The sequence below is a fragment of the Alternaria conjuncta genome (assembly GCF_024043145.1).
Source record: "Alternaria conjuncta strain BMP 0040 chromosome Unknown scaffold_2, whole genome shotgun sequence".
Lineage (NCBI taxonomy): Eukaryota > Fungi > Ascomycota > Dothideomycetes > Pleosporales > Pleosporaceae > Alternaria > Alternaria conjuncta.
In genome coordinates, this window is record NW_026250091.1 from 890442 (window position 1) to 910164 (window position 19723).

Here is a 19723-nt window from a genome sequence, read left to right on the forward strand (position 1 = left end):
GGCTGGAGAACAATGTTAAGGAAAGACAAAGTAAGCGACGAAAGCAGGTGCGCGGAAACCATCTTTCCAGGGCTACGACCACATGGCCGCCACCGACTAGTCCATATGTGGTAATTCCCTATTCTCTGTTCTCACTTCATCTCGCCTTCGGGTCGCTCTTACTTTTTGTCGATTCCACCACCTTACACTCTCTTTTCGCAGTCGCTGCCGTCGAGTGGCCAAGATGGCGACGACGATTAATCCAAATGCGACCGCCCGTTCCAAAAAGCCGCCATCTCTGAATGATGAGGAGCAGGATTATATAACGAATGTGGGATGGAGGACGTTGTTCACTTTCGCCACAAAACAGCATATGCCCGCACTGCTTGGCGGTATTGCGATGGCGTCCGTCGCTGCGCTGTCCATGCCCGCTTTCGCAATCCTCTACGGTCTCGTATTTGGTCAATACACAAGCTATGGCGAAGGATCGATAAGCAGCAGCCAACTCATGAGCAACATGGCCAGGTTCTGCGTAATTCTTACCGCTCTCGCAACACTCAACTGGATTGCCAATAGTTTCTACTATCTCTTCTTTCTCATGTTCGGAGAGCTCCAGGCGAGGAGTGCTCGCAACAGAATCTTCGATGCTCTTATCAAAAAGGATATGGCTTGGTTCGATACGCGGGAGGATGGAATCGCCGCATTTCTGCCGACAGTACAGATGTAGGTGCCACTCTAATGTCGGAATCGCCGTAGGAATACGTTCGCTAACGAAGAACAGGCACGTGCGCGACTTGCAGCTTGCAGTATCATCTCCTTTTGGCGAAGCTGTCCAGTCGCTCGTGCAAGGTGTCGCATCCTTGGGGGTCGCTTTCTACTATTCGTGGAATCTAACATTGGTCGTCTTGTGTACAATACCAGTTCTATACTTGGTTCAATCCTCAGTGGCAAAGCGGTTGTCACTACGAGCACACGAGCATTCCGAGAACTTGAAGTCGGCACTGAAATATATTACGACTGCAGTAACAAGTATTGAGACGGTTAAATGCTTCAACGGGGAAAGATACGAACTCCACGTCTTTACCAGCATCGTCACCATTGCAGCGAGCTTATACAGAAGCGTGGCCAATTTCCGCTCTATGCAGATCGGCATTATGCAATTTTTTACGATCAGCGTTTTTGTTCAAGGGTTCTGGTATGGTAGTCACCTCGTCGAGACCGGGGAAAGTGACCCAAAACAGGTCCTCACGACGTTCTGGGCAGCACTTATGGCAATGTCTGGGATGACCCAGATAATGCCTCAGCTGATTGTATTGCAGCAAGGAAAGATGGCCGGTGCAAGATTAAGTGTGCTTATGAAGCTGATTTCAACGAGCGATCAGCAATTCGAATCGCAAGGCAAACTGCGGCCTGAGAGATGTACGGGCCAGCTCGAATTTCGAAAGGTAATGCTTCTCACGCCGCGTCAATGCTCCTTACTAACTATTTACCAGGTCACATTCTCATATCCTTCACGCGCAGACGAGACTGCCATTCGAGATGCTTCGCTTCTGATCCGGGCTGGAGAGACGACCTTTGTCGTCGGCAAAAGCGGTTCCGGAAAGAGCACACTAGGACAACTTCTCGTCCGCTTCTATCGGCCTTCTTTAGGACAGATCTTCCTGGATGACGTTCCACTCGAAGATTTGGATGTCAAATGGTTACGACAGAATGTCACGCTTGTTGAGCAGCACAGCGTACTGTTCAATGATACTATCCGCCACAATCTCGCTCTTGGTCAGCTAGGTGATGCAGTGGATATGCAAGATATCCGCAATGCAGTCAAGTTTGCTATGCTAGAACCTGTTATGGAGAGCCTTCCCAATGGACTGGATACTGAACTCGGCATGAAGGGCGGCTCATTGAGTGGAGGGCAGAGACAAAGAATGGCTCTAGCTCGAGCTAGGATTCGGAACTCGCCGGTGCTGATCCTGGACGAATCAACCAGTTCTCTTGATTACGTTACACGAGCCGAGATGCTTGACGCTATACGAAGCTGGCGGAAAGGGAAGACAACGATTATCATTACCCATGACATCTCGCAGATCCGACCCAACGACTTCCTGTACTTGCTGGACAACGCCCGGGTAGTACAACAGGGGTGTCGAAAAGAGCTCGAGTCACAAAATGGATCTTTCAAGTCTTTTCTTGATACGCACACCGAGGCTGACACAGACGATGAGTCTGATGATCATGAGGACGACTCCTATTGGGGGCCTGAAGCTGGTGACGGCAATGTGTTACACGAGGAGTCACGGACAGCCCGGATCATTTCTATGACACGTCCGCTATCTGCTGTTCACTTTGGACAGTCAGTGCTGGAGACTTATTCCGAGAATACCCGCGCGTCTTGGGACTGTACTGTACCGGTCGATGTAGGCCCAGGCCCAAGGCTATCCATCCATGAACAGACGGCTGATAGAGGCGGTAAGATGGAGCCCATTGAGACGAATCAAGCATCTCCAGATTCTGTGGCATCGAGACATCTCCCGTCTATGCCGTCTCCTGTCAAGAAAAGGATCTTATCGAAAGACCATGGCTCGAGACCTGTTTCAAGGTCGAATCTCCACAGACGCTCTCTGTCGTTTTCAAAAGAACATAGCTCACGTTCAGACCCCAAACTATCTACGCGACCGGTCTCGCCGATCGGTCCGTACTCGCGACCCTTTGCGACCAACGAGTCTGTCCCAGTTCTTTCGGACGCACCGAAGAAATCTTCGAGAAACGATAAGCTTCTTCAGAGAATCAAACGCTTCCGCAAAAAGAACCCTAGTGAAGACAAGGATTTCCCGGCCGCCTCTCTTCCCATGAAAGAGATAGTCATGTCTGTGTGGCCCGCTATAGGCTGGGGTCCGCGTCTCCTCATTTTAGCGGCATCCTTCAGCGCAACGATTCATGCTGCATGCACACCAGTATTTGCATGGGTTTTCGCCCAGCTTTTGACTACCTTTTACGTGTCTGGCGCTAGGAAGGAAATGTCCCAAAAATATGCCCTCGTCATTCTTGGTATTGCCGCTCTCGATGGTTTATCGTGCTACCTCATGTTCTTCCTCTCAGATACAGTAGCGCAGGCGTGGACTCTTTCGCTGAAGAAGGAAGCCATGCGGCGCATCCTCATGCAACCACGGAAGTTCTTCGACAAGGAAGAAAACAGCGTGTCGCGGCTTGCCGAGACGTTGGATCATTTTGCTGAAGAGGCTCGAAATCTTCCAGGCCGGTTTGCTTGTGTCTTTCTCACTATGAATCTTATGGTTTGTATTTCTATCTTTTGGAGCATGGTCATAGCATGGGAGTTGGCCCTGGCTGCTCTCGCAACCGGTCCTGTTCTCTTCGTAATCACGAAGTGCTACAACGTTATCAGCAGCCGCTGGGAAAGATTGGAGAATGAGGCCGCTGACAAGGTTGGTCAAGTGCTCCACGACGCGTTCGTCAATATCAAGACTGTTCGATGCCTAGTTTTGGAAGATTACTTCAAGGAAAGGTATACCAACGCAACCACCGAAGCCGTGAATGTCGGCATCAAGCGCGCAATATACTGTGCATCCATCCACGGACTTTCATTCACTGGAGTCATCTTCGTAACTATCCTGCTATACTGGTATGGAGGTTATCTCATGTCGAAAAATGAGTACACTGTCAATGAAGTGTTGGAATGCTTCTTGGTTCTCATGCTCAGTGTCAATCAAGTTAGCTATATGGCGAACTACGTCACTCAGGTCAACATGGCAAGGGATGCTGGGTCACGATTACTACGTCTCGCACGACTACCAAAGGATTCACACGAGCTCACCGGCGAAATTCAGATACAGTCTGCAGGTGACATCTCGCTGAACAAAGTCACCTTCAGTTATCCAGCCCGACCTGAGACCCGAGTACTGCATGACGTGTCGTTTCAAATTCCACAAGGGAGCTGCACCGCTATCGTCGGATCCTCGGGGGCAGGCAAATCTACAATTGCCTCTCTCCTCCTCAAACTTTACCAAGTAGGCAACAACCCACTCGCATCCTCCAACCCGTCAAGCGATATGACCGTCTCGAATTACGATATCAAGACCTTGCATACTACCATCCTCCGTTCCCGGATGTCCATAGTATCACAAACGCCCGTCCTCTTTCCCGGCACTGTCGCAGAAAACATCGCCTACGGCCTATCCCGTTTACTTCCCGAAACAAGCATCAAAAGCATCCGCGCAGCCGCCTCTGCAGCTGGCATAGCTGAGTTCATCGACAGCCTGCCCCAAGGCTACAACACGCTTATCGGCGAAGGCGGCACATGTCTATCCGGAGGCCAAGCCCAACGCGTCTCAATCGCACGCGCCCTCGTTAGAAACCCCGATGTGCTCATCCTCGACGAAGCAACGAGCGCGCTAGACGTAACTTCCGCTCAGACCATCCGCGACACCATCCTCAGTCTCGTTCACGGCATCGAAGACACTGGATCCACTATATCCCCACCCACATCACCCTGGAACCGTTCAGGTTGGTTTTGGGATGAGATAGAGGGGAATTGGGATTACAAAGTTGGATATCCCCTGCAGCAGCGGATGACTGTGGGCAGTGGTAGTAATATGGGCAACAGACCGAAGAAACGGATGACAGTCATCATCATTACGCATGCGCGGGAGATGATGGCTATTGCTGAGCACATTGTTGTGTTGGATCAAGGAAGGGTGGTTGAACAGGGTAGCTTCAACGAACTGAAGAGGAAAAGGCAAAGTGCTTTTGGAAGGTTGCTAAGGGGTGTGAGGGAGTAAATTGATTGAAGTAGGGGTTTGAATGGCGAAAATAGCCATTTGTCTTGTTTCTGAGAGAGTTTTGTGTCTATCTCTTCTTTGTATAATTTCAAATACATGCTGCTCTCTCGATACTGATGTGTTCATGTTCCTTTGTGCAAGCACGAAACTGAACCGTTACATAAATACTAATTATGCTGCTACTTGACAGACTGTAATACATCAGGTTTAGAGCAGGCAGCAAACTGGATAATAACGTAGCCGCCCGTGGCACCTAGGTATGCACGTTCTCTTGCGCATTAATATGGTACTGCAGGAGAGAACGAGGCGTGTGGCCCTTTCTTTCGTGTCTATATAGTTAATCTGACGATACTTCACGAAGAGACATCAAGCCTATCATGCGAGTGGAAACCTCCAAGAACAAAACATTTATTCCTAGTTGATCATAGCTATGGCGTTTCTTCCCTTATACCGCACGCGCTTCCTACGGCAGACTATCGTTCAGTCTCACAGACAAGCGTACAAGAAGGCGGTAAAGCAAATATTAGAACCTCGTTCGAAGTGGATGGTAACATTCTTAGCCGTAAATGGGCGGCAGAAGTACCATGACCATGTAGCGAACGAGGCAATTGTGCAATTTTGTTGTAAAGCAAGAATGAGCGCAAAACCACACAAGGAGAGAGTGCTCGTAGAGAACAAACCCAATAACAAGGTATGCTCTTGAAAAGTGTAGTCGACCCCGGTCAAGTCGTTAGATGTAGCGACAGCTCTGGGTTGACTGTGAGTGGAAGGATGTGGGACATGATGCTCCGTTGGACCAGTTGCTAAGACCTGCGATCATTTTTCGCTCAGCGTTGACATGATGTGATGTAGACTAAGGGGCCGCGAGGTCACCGTACTGTCCAGTACCTGTCCTATCCTGCTCAAAGCCCCTTGTGTGCTGATGGCTCATGTCTTGATCGCGTTCAACGTTTCGTTCGATGGCGGCGTTGTGAATTTCGACTACTGCGTTGCTACTGACGCTCATCTTTCGGTTTGCTAGTTGGGCTCCCATAGCTTTCGCCGTCCACCGCCGCGAACGGGGCCCACTTTGGGGGCAGGGCGAGAGAAAGAGTCTGGATCGAGAGGCGCATTCGGATCATGTCGAGGAGCTGGTGGAGCTCGGAAGACTGGGCCTGGAGGAACGTATGCGCCGCGCGATGCAAAGTTACCACGGCCCCGGAAGGCTGGTCCACCGCGACCGCGGGGCGCCGCATGAGCTCCACGTCCACCGCGAAGGGACTGTTGCTGGTTTGTGCGAGCAAAATCGTTGGGGTCGAAGACGTGTTGGTTGCCGGTAGTGGCGGCAGGGCCTCGAGGGGCGCGCTTGAAAAGTACCTCGTCCTCGTCATCGGAGATGTCTTCGGGCTTAGTCTCGTTTACGTTCGTGTGGATGGGGCTGGACTTGGGTCGCTCTGCGGCTTTGGGTGCGATTGGAGAGGCGCTCTTAGCAGCGGTCGCTTCGACCTCTAGCTTGTGGATGGTCAGATGGTTCTTGTATTCGCGGTCTTCACGAGCAACAGCATCTCGGAGCTGCTCAAGGCGTTTAGCACGGATGCCGAACTTCTGAGCGATGGCCTGCTTGGCAGAATCATTGGTGAGGAGGATGAAGGACTCCAGGGCCGCATCTGGATTGCCCTCCTTGTTGATGCGCCACATGATGTGATTGAAGAGGGGCTGGAGATAGACAGGCACGGAGCCTTTGGTCGTCTTGTCAGCGCGAGCCATATCGGTACTGCTGCGTGCGGTACGGTCGGGGGACGCTCTGAGTAGCGTGGCTGCCTTGTCTGTGTGTGGGGTGGCGTCGACTGGCCCGGACGCCGTGCTCGAACGCGAACCAGGCGACTCGGGAGTCTTGGACACGTTCTCGAAGCTGTGCGTAGAGCTGATGGATGTGCCATCGGACATGTCGAGGGCGTTGAAGGAGCTTTCGAGATCCTCGTGGTAGTCGTCCTCGTCCGACTCGCTATCCTCCATGGAGAGCAATGTGTCGGGTAGCAGGAAGTGCTCCACCTCTCCCCACGTCGTGTAGGCTTCGTCGACGCCTTCGAGCTGGACACGGCTCGCGGCTTCATTGGACGTGACTTCGTCGAGCCACTTGACGGCTTCGCGGGCGTCGGCGTGGATGCGCTCAGTGCCGTTCTTGAGGCGGTGGAGCTGGGTAAGGGCTTGTTGTGCGTTAGTCAAGGGGACAGGGAAGCTGCGATGCTATGGCCTACTGTGCAGCGGGACATAAAGACGTATAGCGTCCTGGGCGATCCACTTGCGGATGCCATCGCGGGTGCTCTTCTTGACGCCGGCGATCAGAGCGGTATCGTCGACGATGCAGTTGAATACCTTGCGCTTCGGTGGCTCGGGTGCGCGCGTGGCGGCCTCGGGCTTGCCAGGCCGCGAGGGGCAGGTACTGCGACGCATGATTATCGCCGATGTGCCTCGCAGCCGCGGGTAGTGAGGGTGTAGTAGCGATCGGCTATGGCGGTGCGCGGATGGGAGTAGTAGGCAGCTTGGTTGGTGAACCACGGTTCCGGCTGGAGCAGGGCTAAGTGCGGGTTTGTTGTTGGGCGCCAGTACGTGCCATGGGTGTCGACGCAGGATTTCAGGGTGTGCGCATTAGATTTGCGCTGGCCAGTCGAAGCGCGGGAGCGAGGTCATCAGTCTTGGGCATGGTGCAGAGGACCATAGTCGTTGGTGTCACTGTCACCGACACGGGCGTGTGAAGTTCGGGCCTGCATCACCGCACCATGATGCCCACGCCAAGTGGGGTGCGCCGCGCCACCCACCCAGCCACACCGGAACAACTGCACAGGAATGATATCTTGCATTTCATTCGCCTTGGTAGTCTGGCTCAGTAACTTTCTACCTCCCTGGCACTGCTCATATCTGGCATCCAGCCCTTGGGACGCTCGTTTCCACGCACAGTCAAACCATAGAGACCCTTCTCTACCTTGTCCACGCACTCGCGCATCACGGGCATCTTCTTCGTCTCCAACTCTGCTGCAAACTTGGACCCTCCCGGTGCGTCGAACATCTCGAGCTGCAGCCGGATCGCCCTCAGGTCATCCAAGACAGTCCGCGGCTTCTGGCTTTCATTCGCAACTGATGCTTCCTCGTCGATGTCCATCTTGTCGCCAGCATCGTCTTGGCCATTGCCTTGCTTCAGCCTTTTGTTCGCCTCTGCTTGCTTGCCAGACGGAAGTTTGCCGTTTGTCGCCATGCTCGTGACAGAGAAGCGCATCAGCTCGCCAGTCATATCGCAGACACCGAGAATGTAGTCTTCTGGCGTAAAGGAGATAGGTCCAGCTTCGCCGCTCATAGCAGCGATACGGGCCTTGGCTTCATTGTACGAGATCAGTGATTGTGTTTCAAGGTAATGCTGGAAGCTAAGCGCTTCCATGAACTCTTGATTGCCGCCCGTGATGTTGTGCGAGTAGCGGTAAGCATTCAGGCCTTGAAGGTCGGCGGCGATGTTCTTGTAGCGATCTTCAATCGTCTCCCAGTATTCCGCATTCTTCTTGGTGACCCATGGTGGTACTGCTTGGCCAACAGCGCGGACCCTTGTCAGGTCAGTGTGTGTTTGGTAAGGCCATCATGAAGACCTACCTCTGGAGAGTGAAGATGCTGCACAGTTGTTAGCAATCGGCCACAAGAACCTCGAACATTGCCTAGTACATCTTCTTGCTCGACGCGGTGATGTCACGCGACGCCTTGATGATTCTCTCTCGTCGATCATGGTGTTCATCCAGCTCTGCGCGGAAGCCTTCAAACATCGACACAAAGGGCGATGGAGATTGCTCTGGCTTCTCGTCCGCCATTGCTGCGTCTCTCGGTCGTTTGAGGCCCATGAATCTGCGTGGATGGTGAGCTTATACTCAACGTCAGGCAAACGCTGGGATTGTCCGCTAGTGCACGTCCTCACGTGGACGCTATCGCGTTTACGGACTAAGGCGCTTTCGGCTGCTCTCACTCCTGGAGAGTCCATCCTGTAGGGTTTCATCAACACACCACCCAGCGAAATCAGTTCCGATCCTCCTATCATCGGGTTCGCTTTTTTCAGCGTCTTGTCTGGTCAACTTGGCTTTTGTAATGCCGGAGACAACATGGCTCTTTTCTTTTTCTTTCGCAGTCCACCACTGGTCTTCACAACGTCAATCGTCCTAAGAGTTGTCTTCCTGTTATATGGACTCTGGCAGGATGCGAATTCACCTATGAAATACACCGACATTGACTATTATGTCTTCACGGATGCTGCGCGCTACATCTCGCGCGGCCAATCCCCTTACGCACGGGACACGTATCGTTATACGCCCCTCCTGGCGTGGCTCATCTACCCTACTGTATGGTCTGGGCAATTCTGGTTTTCTTTCGGAAAGGTCCTGTTCGCCATCGGCGATGTCGCTACAGGTTGGATGATGTTTCGTATTTTGAAACAGTACAAGAAGATGAGCAATGAGCGAGCCCTCAAATTTGCCAGCATTTGGCTGCTGAATCCAATGGTGGCCACTATCAGTACAAGAGGTAGCTCCGAGGGACTGCTTGGAGTATTCGTGACTGCATTGCTTTGGGCGGTGTTGGCAAAGCAAAGAGCACTTACTGGGTTCTTGCTCGGGTTCGCAGTGCACTTCAAAATCTACCCGTTCATCTACGCAGCCTCTATTGTCTGGTTCCTCGATGACACGCAAGTCGCAACAAGGGCAGATATCCGACAGCAACCATCGACTTCCTTGCTTGAGAGAACGCGCAACTTTCTCAATCCCATGAGAATATATTTCGCACTCTACAGTCTCCTTGCGTTTGCGAGCTTGAACCTGCTTATGTACAAGGTTTACGGATGGCCATTCCTCGAGCACAGTTACTTTTACCATCTGACTCGTACGGACCACCGCCACAACTTTTCGCCTTACAATACGCTCCTCTACCTGAAATCGTCCCCAACGCCTACGAACTTGGAGCCGACCACATTATCTTCCGGACTGGAGCGTTTGGCATTCCTTCCGCAACTGCTTCTCAGTGCTTTCTTTATACCACTAGCGCTAGCGAAGAAGGATCTTCCGAACACGATGTTAGCCCAGACGTTTGCCTTCGTTACCTTCAACAAGGTCTGCACAAGCCAGGTAAGCGATACGATGGATTGTCGGTCTTGCATGAATACTAACTCTGTCGAGTACTTCCTCTGGTACATGATGTTTCTCCCATACTACCTTCCAGATTCGACTCTCCTGCATTCAGCGCCTATTGGGATCACAGCACTTCTGCTCTGGCTTGTGGGCCAAGTTGCCTGGCTCCAGCAGGGCTTTCAACTTGAGTTCAACGGTTGTTCGACCTTTGTTCCCGGACTCTGGGCTTCGAGCATACTCTTTTTCCTCGTCAATGCTGGTATTCTTGGTGTCATCATCTACGACACTGAGCATAAGAAACCAGGGAGAAAGGCTGCCCCAGAGAAAAAACCTTCATAGCCCCATTTTTGCACGTCATCTTTACGCAAACACACATCAGCTCAACCCATATTCGGCTCCATCCACTGTGTAGCTTCCCCTCCGGTCGTAGACTTCATGTTTTCCGATGAATTCTCTCTATACCAGTCGTGCTTCTAATCACCTCCCTAGAGGTCGCCGTCCCTCATCTGCTGTTTTCTCTTCGCAATTTTCACACATGCCCATGTCACTGGCAGTCCCCTCTCAATGTAGGGCATGCTAGCCAATCCATACGAACCGCTATGTCGGTGCCAACCCAGCTGATGCTCGTCAAACTAGCTCAGTAGTTCCTCCATCGCTTTGTGTGGTTCCATGTCTTTCACTGCTCCGGCTGTCACCGTTCCAATTGCCAAACTGGACTATCCGACGACTCACGTGTTGTGGGGGCATCTTTTGCCACATTTCTTCTTTTGCGAGTTTTGGACATGGGTTTGTATGTGGACCTCTTGCGTAAAATGGAGAGTCTCTCGGCAGTCTTGCTCGATGGGCCTGTATCAGACGCAATAGCAGTGTTGTCGGGTTGAATTGAAACATTTTGGCTTGGTGGAGTAGAGTTGGCTAGCACATAACGAACACTGGCAGGGACAGGGTTGGGCGCGAGTTGACGGAGCTTCGGAGACATGCTGGGTTCATCGCTGCCGGAGTAAGCAGCGGTCGTCGGTCTCCTGCGCCTTTTCTAAGTTCTTCGGCACTGGAGAGTAGCAGGGTGAAAATTAGTGCTGTTAATTTAAATGTTAGTGTTCACATTAGCTTCTATTAGAAGGGAAGATTAACGCGCGAGAGATAACAAAGTTGCAGAGACCGACTCCGACTTAATGCAGCTAAGCCGTGCCTTCTGTGAGTGAAGCCGAGAGCTTGTCAGTCTCTTGCATAATATCTGTATGTCTTTAGGATAATTGAGGTTGGTAGGTAAAGTAGTGTCACAAAAGATAGAATAAGAAAGAAGCCATCGTGTCTACGACAGATACATGTATAGAGCAAACATAATAGTTCTAACTAGAACTAGTATCACTCTATATAACTTAGAATAGAAGGAAACTAACACATATTAAGCGAAAGACACATGCGCTAAGAATAGGAATTTTATCTTAACGTTCATGGCTATCTGATACATTGTTTAAAAACTTAGTGTAATGTGTCGTACACTTATTGTTTAGGAGCAGGAAAACTGCTGCCTAGTCACTTTTCTTTGCCCACATACAAGTCAGTAGACACATGGTGTAACGAACGTTGCTTAGATTCGATCTGAGCTTTATGTCAGCTCTAGGCTGCAAGTATTCGTCCTCATCCTTATTTACATGCACTGTGCTTATCATAAGTTAAATTCTGAGAAGGAGCTAAGCGCTGCTTCGCTATCATCCCATGCCCCATATGATTATTCTTCTCCAGCACATCTTCCACTGTAACCTTGCTCTGAATACCCTTCACCACTATGGCCTCATCTTCTTCCTTCTTGATTTTCTCCTCGCCCAAGTCTACGTTCTCACTTTCGACAACGGTGACACTAGCAACAGTACCCTCACACTCATCCATCTCCTTGATCCCATGGAGAACCTTATGCAAAAGACTACCCGGCGCCACTAGTTCCTGGCTGTAAGAGAAGCGTTCTGGATTCGGGACACCGTAGAGAATGAACTGTAGAACGCCTGTGCGCTCAGAATCTACTACAGCAGAAATCGGAAGGGTCCTGTCGCTCATGAGTGAAAAGGTTGTACTAGCTTTTGGTCGAAGCCATGACGGGAGGGAGTATGGCCATGGTTTAAAGGCTACTTCCTCCACACCCTCCTCTTTCTCTCTCTTACTATCCTTCATAGTCTCCTTCATGTCATTTTTTTGAGACGTGGATTCCAATACTGTAGGCATTGGCGTTACCATCCCGCTGCATAGCGGAAAAGAAAGGGGACGCGTTGAGCACGGGTGGAAAGTTGAGTAGGCGACTATGAAGCCGAAACCTTCTTCGGTTTCGGCGTTTGAAGCTTCAACAGCGTCGAGAGTATTTGGACGGAGACTGTCGAATCGCGACATGGGTTGGGCGCTAGGTGTTATGCGTTGACGCATTGTTCGTACAGAGAAGATCTTGCGGAACATTGTGGCGTTCTAATTGAATGATTTATGCCTGCTATTTCTAGAGGTTCTCGTACGGGTGGTTTATCGGAGTTGAGCAGAATGACTGATGAAAAGAGGAGTGAGTTGTACCGTTAGAAAGATCAAGCGTCGGCGGAAAAGGCTCCATCGGTAGTGGGCGAAGGGGATTTAATTTCCCTTGGTATAGACGACGTCGCACACAATACCCGCATAGCGTTGTCCAGACACGAGTGAAAAGTTTGAGGTAGGTATGCGTTAACAGTGTTTGGGCGCCGCTAGTGTTTGCCTCTCTAAAACCCGGCCGGATCGCGAAGTTCGAAACGTTCGAGATGGTGTGTTGCAGCTTTTACGTCTTTGTCGATTGAGCAAATGTTTGTGTCTGGATTGGTAATATTCTGCTCTTCTCTCATCGTCAGAGGTGGGCCCCTAAGGACCACGGTACAGAGATCTTGGTGTTGGCAACGAGTTTGACTCCCCATCAGGTCCGAACTGTGGAAGAAACTGGATACGTTGTCTTGCCGAGCAGATAGTGAATTAAATCGATGTTGTAAGGGATGTGTAGTGCGGAACTGGCGCTGCACTGCCCTAGGTAAAAAGGTTTATCTACTATTACCCACAATTTACAGAAGTAGAAACAAAGCTGGACGAAGAAAAGAAGATGAAGACCGAGACTGTCCAATGTGTACCAGGAAAAACGATGAGGGTATCCGAATTTCGCTCAAAACGCGTAGATCAACCAAGATGCAATGATGTGTGATATTCACAGAAGGAAATGTGCGACCATATCACTTCGCGTCGAATACATTAACGGGGGGAATTAGCGCGAATGGACCAAATTTGGGATGATCACAAGGAAAAAGGGCGAACTAAAGACTGGGGCTCAGTCACCATCCCACATGGGAGGTACCCACTCCTGTCCAGGATAACTAGTCGCCTTCATAGTGGGCTCGTCATCTTCCACGGCAGGCAGCTCAAATACCTGTCTGCTATTGCTGTGACTCCCACGTCTCTCCCAGGTTAAAGCTCCTCCGGTAGTGCTACCGCCAATGCTTCTCAGGCTGCCAACCTGCCCGCCACCAGACGCGCTGCGCTCAAGCTCTCTTGCTCTTGCTCTTGCAGCCTCGCGTTCCTGCCTATCGCGTTCATGTCTCTCGCGCTTCTCCTTTTCGCGCTGGACGCGTTCCATGTGGGCGAGATTCTCTTGCTGTAGGAGTTGGCGACGTAACGACTCCGCACCCATGTCTGGTGATGTGCGTTGAGGTGAAGCAGCCATTGAGGCGGGTTGTGGATGCTGCAGGATACCAATCGAGGGTTGACGTGGACGAGAATCTGGTTGTCTATCACGCGGTTCACCGTCTAGATCCGTTGTGATATTGAGCGGTCGAAGTCCTTCGGGGCGACTCTTATCTAAACCACTATTAGGCACACCAGGACCGTCATATGATGGTGGGGCTTCATTTTGAGCTTTCACATCATACTGGGATCCATTCCCGTGTGACGAGGTATAGACGTAGTTTGGCGACGATGGGCTATGAGAATGCGGCCGTTGACCCTCAAATGAAAAAGGCTGGGCGTTAGAAGGTCCGGGTCGCATAGGACTTTGGGCTATTTTTGGTGGTGGAGGTGGGGCAAATTCGCTTGCAATGAAATTCTGGGGACTATTGATCACCGTAGGGTCGGGAGACATGGGCAGAGGATACGCTGCGGGTGGCGGGGATTGTCCCGGATGTATCGGTGTTGGCTGTACAGGTGTCGCGTCGCGGCGGATAATGGGCTGAAGATTTTGACTTGATTGTGCTGCCTGCGAGGTCGCATAGGGCTGCGTGAAACTTCGCGGCAGAATTTCCCTGAATCCACCGCCGTGTGCTTGAGCATGTGGAGGTACAGTATTTAGCGTAGTCTGCTCGGGCGATAAACGAGGCGATGGTGATCCGGCAGCTCTCTCGTCCTGCTGTTGTTGTTGGGCGGTAAAGCGTTCTTGCATGTATTGTCCCTGTCGTGCTCGAACAATGTCTTGTTCGGTTGCTCCTGCTGGGAAGTCGAGATGCCATGGAAGATCCTGCTGATGGACTTCTGATATGCTGCTCATCCTTGGATTCTGGTACCGTTGGCTACTAGGGGCTGGAGAGTAGCTAGGCATTGCTGGAGAGTTTGATATTGGCGACACGAGGGACATTGTGCTAGCATCCGAGTGCATTCGACCGTTTGGAGGTACTTGTGAGTGTGCAGACACTTGCGGCGACACAGCCTGCATTATTGACTCCGAAAGCGGACGATTGTGTTGATCCACTGAAAGTTGCACGGGCGCATCCGTCTGACTGAGTGACAACGACTGCTGTTGCCGATCAAGCGGCGATACAAATGCCCCAGATACATGACTATACGCCGCAGGTATTGGAGGTGCGTCATAACTCGGCTCTTGCGTAGGGGACACTGCAGGTGGAGATATCGGCTCATCATCTTGAGAAGCAAAAAGAGGTCCTGAGCCGTGCGCATTGTGGTACGGAAGCTGAGGTTGATAGTCGTTCGGTCGCCACTCTACCAAAGATTGGTGTTGTTGCTGCTGACGCGGTCGTTGCACCCACGCATCGTCGTTCGGCCATGGCCTATTGTGCTCTGGTGCAGATCGCTCCTGTCGTAGTAGTTCCTCCCGTTGTGCTCGCCAGGTATGATGGGCAAGGTGGTCCTGGGATGTCTCGGGGTGTGCTTGTTGTTCTAGTTGTCGCTCATATTGATGGTCCCTCTGAACACTCTGCTCGTACTCAGACTGCTGTTTTTCGGGGGGTTGCTGCTGTCGCTCAGCCTGTGGGACCGTATAAACTCCTTGGTGAGCTGTTTGCGGTTGATTACGTTGATCTACCTGTCCCCGCGCGGCTAAAGAAGCTGCGTAGGCTCCACTCCCAGCTGGAGCTGGCTCAGCACGATGATTATAGTATCCTCCAGGAGGTGGATCCGAATCTTGATCTCGCGTGTGTGCAAGAGTGTTCTGGAATGGTGCACTATAGGGCTGTGCTTCAATCCCAGGCTTGGAAGCTTGGGATTGATTCAATTGTAAGCTGCTTTGCCGAGCTTTGTGTTCCATCGCTAGCTGCTTTGTTTTAAGGAATGCAGACGCTTCCTCTGAATGTAAACTAGAGATTGGCTCTCGTGATGACAGAACTTGCTGCGTTTGTTGCTGATACGGCTGAGGTAGCTTTTGAGGATGCATGTTGGGTGCTGGTTGCGATGGCCCAAGCTTTTGACCCAGGGGTGGCCTACTTTGTATGGTATGAGGCGGAAGTTGTCCGGGAGGATAGTATGCTAACCCAGACTGCTGTGGCTTATTCTGCTGATGCTGAGGTACTCTATGAGAGGCGCTGGGAGTAGCTGGAGTAGCGGTCGCCTGTATACTCTTCTGTGCCTTCTTTCCTTCTTTTGACATCTTGTATTTCATAGCCGATCCATCACCATTCACACCACCTCGAATGAACAGAGCGCCCAACGCAGAAAATCTCTTCTTCTTGCCAGATTCTGGTCTTTTCGAGTATGATACTTGATGGGCCTGGACTTGAACATTGGATATTGACGGTGGCTGCTGGGATGAAAAGTCGTTGGGAAGGTCGGATGCAATGCGCGTTCTCGAATCGACACGCGGTTCTACCGAGTGTACCTGTAACGAAGCCTGCCCAAACTCCGGTGGCTGCCCCATGTTTGGGCGACTATGCGGCAAGAAAGGATGTTGCTGGTCGATAAGCTTTTCTGCCGATGCCTCCCTAGGGCGCATAAATCTGTCCATTACAGAGTGAAGCGGAGTACCAGAACTAGGATCCGGCGGAAGTGGCTTGGACTGGGAGATTATGGCTGTATTGCCAGAGTTGGTCGTATGCTGGAGGTTCGCCTGTGTCTTACCACCAAAGCTCTTGAACATTGATGTAAGCCGAGGTTTCGAAGATGACTTCTCCTGGTTTCTTGATGTTTGCTCGGCAGGTTGAGACGAAGAATTGGCGGGTGGTCTAAACGCGGCAACTTGGTATTGCCCTTGCCTCTGCAACAATTGCTGTTGCAGTTCAAATTGATTTCTGGGTCCATGAGATTCCATCTGCCCTTGTGCGCGATTCGGGTTGCTCTGCGGCCCCGAAATTGCTGGCCTCTCTTGTTCTGCTAGCGGAACCCGACCCGAAGCTTGAGTGGCCTGTGGTAACTGACAGTTAAGATCAGGACTTCCGGAAACTGCTTGCTGGGAAGCTTGATGGCCCGCAGGACGCCAAGAACTGACGGTAATCTGAGTGGTTTTGTTACTGGGGTCGATTGACTTTACCGCTTGGAAGATATTCTTGGATGGAGATGGGCCAGATGCAAGCATTGGCTGGTGCCTCAATGCGCTCCGATCCGAGGGCGGTGCGACGTTTGCTAGCGGGTTCGGTGAGTACACTGTGTCCATATGTAGTGATTGCTGGGACTGATTACGATGCTGCATAGCGACAGGGGAAGATTGCGTTGCATTTGCAGATGCGGTCTGGTTGATCTGATCTTGAGGTTTGCCGTCTTGGTCTTCAGGTCCTGAGACGAAGCTCATTGGCCTTTCAAAACTGTATCTTGGGCGATCACCATCGCGAGATGATGGCGCTGTCGCAATACCGGAAGTTGAAGGCTGTGATGGCTGTTGTTGGGTAGTTGCCCCTCGCACCTGGAGATGTCCAAGTCGCAAAGGCTGGCCATGCTCGTCTTGCACATCCTTGACGACTCCGTTATGATCTGCGTAAAGATCAAAACCATCGTCGCCACCATACGACATCAAAATCTCCTCTGGAATCTGTGGTGGGACTGCCGAAGGCTTCACGGTGGACTCTGGCTGCATGCGACGAATTGTTGACGGGGTTGATCTTCCAGTAGATGTTTGAGAGTAAGGGTTGCTTCCCTCGTCAGAAACCATGGCAGATATCTGCGAGAGCATGGATCTTGACCGTTCTGGAGCCGCCGTAGCGCTATTTGAAACCTGCAGTTGCTGTGCTTGGTGCTTGAAGTCCGGAAAGCTGGCCTGGCCATGGGAGTGGCTGTTTGACATGGCGGGACGTGAATGCTCGCTGTACGGTTGTCCAGCCTTGGGTGTCTCCGGACCGTTCTGGGTGGTAATGCGCGGAACCTGCCCGGCGGGCGTGACGAGGTTGCTTTCGTCCCCCATCTCATCGGAAGCGCGCTCAGCCACGCGTGGATCAATGATGCTGTGTCCGCGGCCCCATGATGGACCAAGTGATCTAGAGGCGGTATGCTTTTCAGCGGCGTCGACAACTAAGGAGGGCGGCGCGGAGCGCGTCGAGGTGTCGCTGTCAGCCGCCGCAGCACTGGCCCCCGCAAGGGTATGGCTAAGCGAAGGCTCCCGGTCCCCATGTCTTCGTATTTCCTGCTGGGCTGGGGCTGCAATCGCGCCAACGGCCATTACTCGACTGCCTGCGTCCGCGTCGCGTTCTTCTCCAGATGTTGTCGCGCGGATTTCTGCGCTTCCATCTGCATTCCCAAGATCCCGAGTGCTTGTCGGAAGCTGCAAGTCGCTCTTAGCAAACCACACAGGACTGAAAGCGCGTTCCGCATCCGCCTTTTCATCTCTCGACATGCCCTCGTCGTCTTTGACATCAAAAGGCGCCTCGGATGCAGGTACACTAGCTTCGAGCGACGATACTCGCCAGACTTTGCCAGTACGAAAGGCATCATCAAGAAGACCGAGAGTAGGCGATTCAACATTAGATGCACGTTCTCCCTGGCGGATCGTTTGTTCTGCGCTGGCGAGCTCGTTGACTGTGTGGTGCTGCGGAACCGAAGCGCTGCCGTAAACAAACGTCTCGTGTCCGATGTCCAGGAACGAGTGTTCTGCAGACTCCTGGGCCCTTTCTTTCGAACCTAGGGTATTGAGAGGATCCATAGACGGCCATTCTATAGCAGCGACATTGTCTGGTGGCTGTCGCGCCAGCACAAAGGGTGTGTCTTCATACCTGATGACCCGGGCTCCACGCATTTGGTCATCGCGCTCGACATCCCCCACATCCCCGTTCTTATCTGATGTAATACTGGCAGATTTGCCCACAGGAGCTAGTACAGGGCTGACACTGTCAGATCCCTGTTTCGCATTCAGTGCTATCACTGGTGCCAAGCTTCTTCCACGAACAAGCTCCCTGTCGCTGTCTTCATCGCTCACATCCATGTGTCTGTTAGTGTACATAGGAGGCGGTTGCTGGCCATGTCGCAAGGATGTTGGTAATGGGTCGTGATTCAACTGTGGCGGTTGATCGTCATCATCGATGCGATGATCTCTGACCCTCTTTGGCGATTCGTCACTGAACCCGAATTGAAACCCATCGCGTCGGAGATCATCAGATTCTGCTGTAGGTAGGTCTGGTTGGAAAGATCCCTCTGGGGCACGAAGCATTGTCTTATAGTCATTCGCTCTTTCTTGCGCACCAGAGATGTTATTATCGTCAGCAAAAGCTGGGTGATAATCGAGGCTTTTTGGATCTCTCGTAATCGCTGCTGGCATCGAATGTCTATTCAGAACAATAGGAGGGGTTGAATGCCGAATAACAGATTGCAACATCCGATGGCTGGCACTGTCCTGACTAGACCTACGTCGATAATGCTTGATGGCAACCTCGTTTGGAATGGGGGGAACGGGCGGAACATAGTCTTCAGCGTCCTTGTCCTGGTTTGAAAAGGCACTCTTTGCTGGCGACGGCAATATGCCCAAATGCGCCTGCGAAGAGCTTCTTCGCATCGCTGTAGTATTGAAGTACTCGTTGAGAGCAGCCGGTGGAGTGCCGACCCAAGAGTCTGGAGCATGGAAAGAATGCGGCCGACGTTCCCCCATCAGGTAGTGATGGAGCTCGCGGGGAGGCGAGGTCTTAGATGTCGAGTCAAGGACGGATGGAGTAGTTTTCGGCAGCGCCACACTACTCGGTCTGGTTCTGGAGCGACTGGCACGCCGAAATTGGGACGAGAATGAAAATCGACGCTTCTTCTTCTCTTCGTTCGAGACTTCCCCCTTCTTTTCCTTTTCCGTCATGGAGCGTAGCAGTTGCACTCCTGACGATGCTCTCGATCTTCGTGTGACGAGCTCGGGCTCTTGAGAAGCTTCGCGCGAAGAAGGAGCAGAGTCGGCCCGGTTATACGAGGAGGTCTGAATCACGCATCACATCAGCAAACAACACCGTCGTAAGGAAGCTGAGCCGCCTCAGTCAGACTTGGCATTACGTTGAGATGATTATGAAGCTACAGGCGAGGACTACGATCGTAAATGGCGAAAGAATGAAAACGCCCAAAGCAAGGTCAGAAACGCCACATTCAATGTCCATACGAGTACATCCAATCACCCGCTGTAGTCCATGGACCAAGGAAAATGGTAGTCGTGAC

The 19723-nt window shown here is 51.9% G+C and overlaps 7 protein-coding genes across 7 annotated transcripts; 2 read left to right on the top strand and 5 right to left on the bottom strand.

The window, feature by feature from the left end:
• Positions 1 to 352: 352 nt before the first annotated feature.
• On the top strand, positions 353 to 4772 carry J4E85_001407 (uncharacterized protein; the record flags this gene model as incomplete). Its single annotated transcript, XM_051465693.1, has 2 exons — positions 353 to 694; positions 1473 to 4772. The coding sequence occupies 2 exons, from the start codon at positions 353 to 355 to the stop codon at positions 4770 to 4772; spliced, it is 3642 nt and encodes a 1213-aa protein (XP_051330250.1).
• A 1017-nt stretch (positions 4773 to 5789) lies between these two features.
• On the bottom strand, positions 5790 to 7205 carry J4E85_001408 (uncharacterized protein; the record flags this gene model as incomplete). Its single annotated transcript, XM_051465694.1, has 2 exons — positions 5790 to 6958; positions 7010 to 7205. 2 exons carry the CDS (start codon positions 7203 to 7205, stop codon positions 5790 to 5792), a joined length of 1365 nt encoding a protein of 454 aa, XP_051330251.1.
• A 430-nt stretch (positions 7206 to 7635) lies between these two features.
• J4E85_001409 (uncharacterized protein) lies at positions 7636 to 8602 on the bottom strand (the record flags this gene model as incomplete). Its single annotated transcript, XM_051465695.1, has 3 exons — positions 7636 to 8344; positions 8391 to 8408; positions 8460 to 8602. 3 exons carry the CDS (start codon positions 8600 to 8602, stop codon positions 7636 to 7638), a joined length of 870 nt encoding a protein of 289 aa, XP_051330252.1.
• Positions 8603 to 8887: 285 nt separating this feature from the next.
• On the top strand, positions 8888 to 10243 carry J4E85_001410 (uncharacterized protein; the record flags this gene model as incomplete). Its single annotated transcript, XM_051465696.1, has 2 exons — positions 8888 to 9901; positions 9953 to 10243. The coding sequence occupies 2 exons, from the start codon at positions 8888 to 8890 to the stop codon at positions 10241 to 10243; spliced, it is 1305 nt and encodes a 434-aa protein (XP_051330253.1).
• Positions 10244 to 11551: 1308 nt separating this feature from the next.
• J4E85_001411 (uncharacterized protein) lies at positions 11552 to 12349 on the bottom strand (the record flags this gene model as incomplete). The annotated part of the gene is made up of 1 exon (XM_051465697.1): positions 11552 to 12349. One exon carries the CDS (start codon positions 12347 to 12349, stop codon positions 11552 to 11554), a length of 798 nt encoding a protein of 265 aa, XP_051330254.1.
• An 877-nt stretch (positions 12350 to 13226) lies between these two features.
• J4E85_001412 (uncharacterized protein) lies at positions 13227 to 13619 on the bottom strand (the record flags this gene model as incomplete). The annotated part of the gene is made up of 2 exons (XM_051465698.1): positions 13227 to 13325; positions 13413 to 13619. 2 exons carry the CDS (start codon positions 13617 to 13619, stop codon positions 13227 to 13229), a joined length of 306 nt encoding a protein of 101 aa, XP_051330255.1.
• A 3001-nt stretch (positions 13620 to 16620) lies between these two features.
• J4E85_001413 (uncharacterized protein) lies at positions 16621 to 18521 on the bottom strand (the record flags this gene model as incomplete). The annotated part of the gene is given in 2 exon segments (XM_051465699.1): positions 16621 to 16778; positions 16793 to 18521. 2 exon segments carry the CDS (start codon positions 18519 to 18521, stop codon positions 16621 to 16623), a joined length of 1887 nt encoding a protein of 628 aa, XP_051330256.1.
• Positions 18522 to 19723: the final 1202 nt, after the last annotated feature.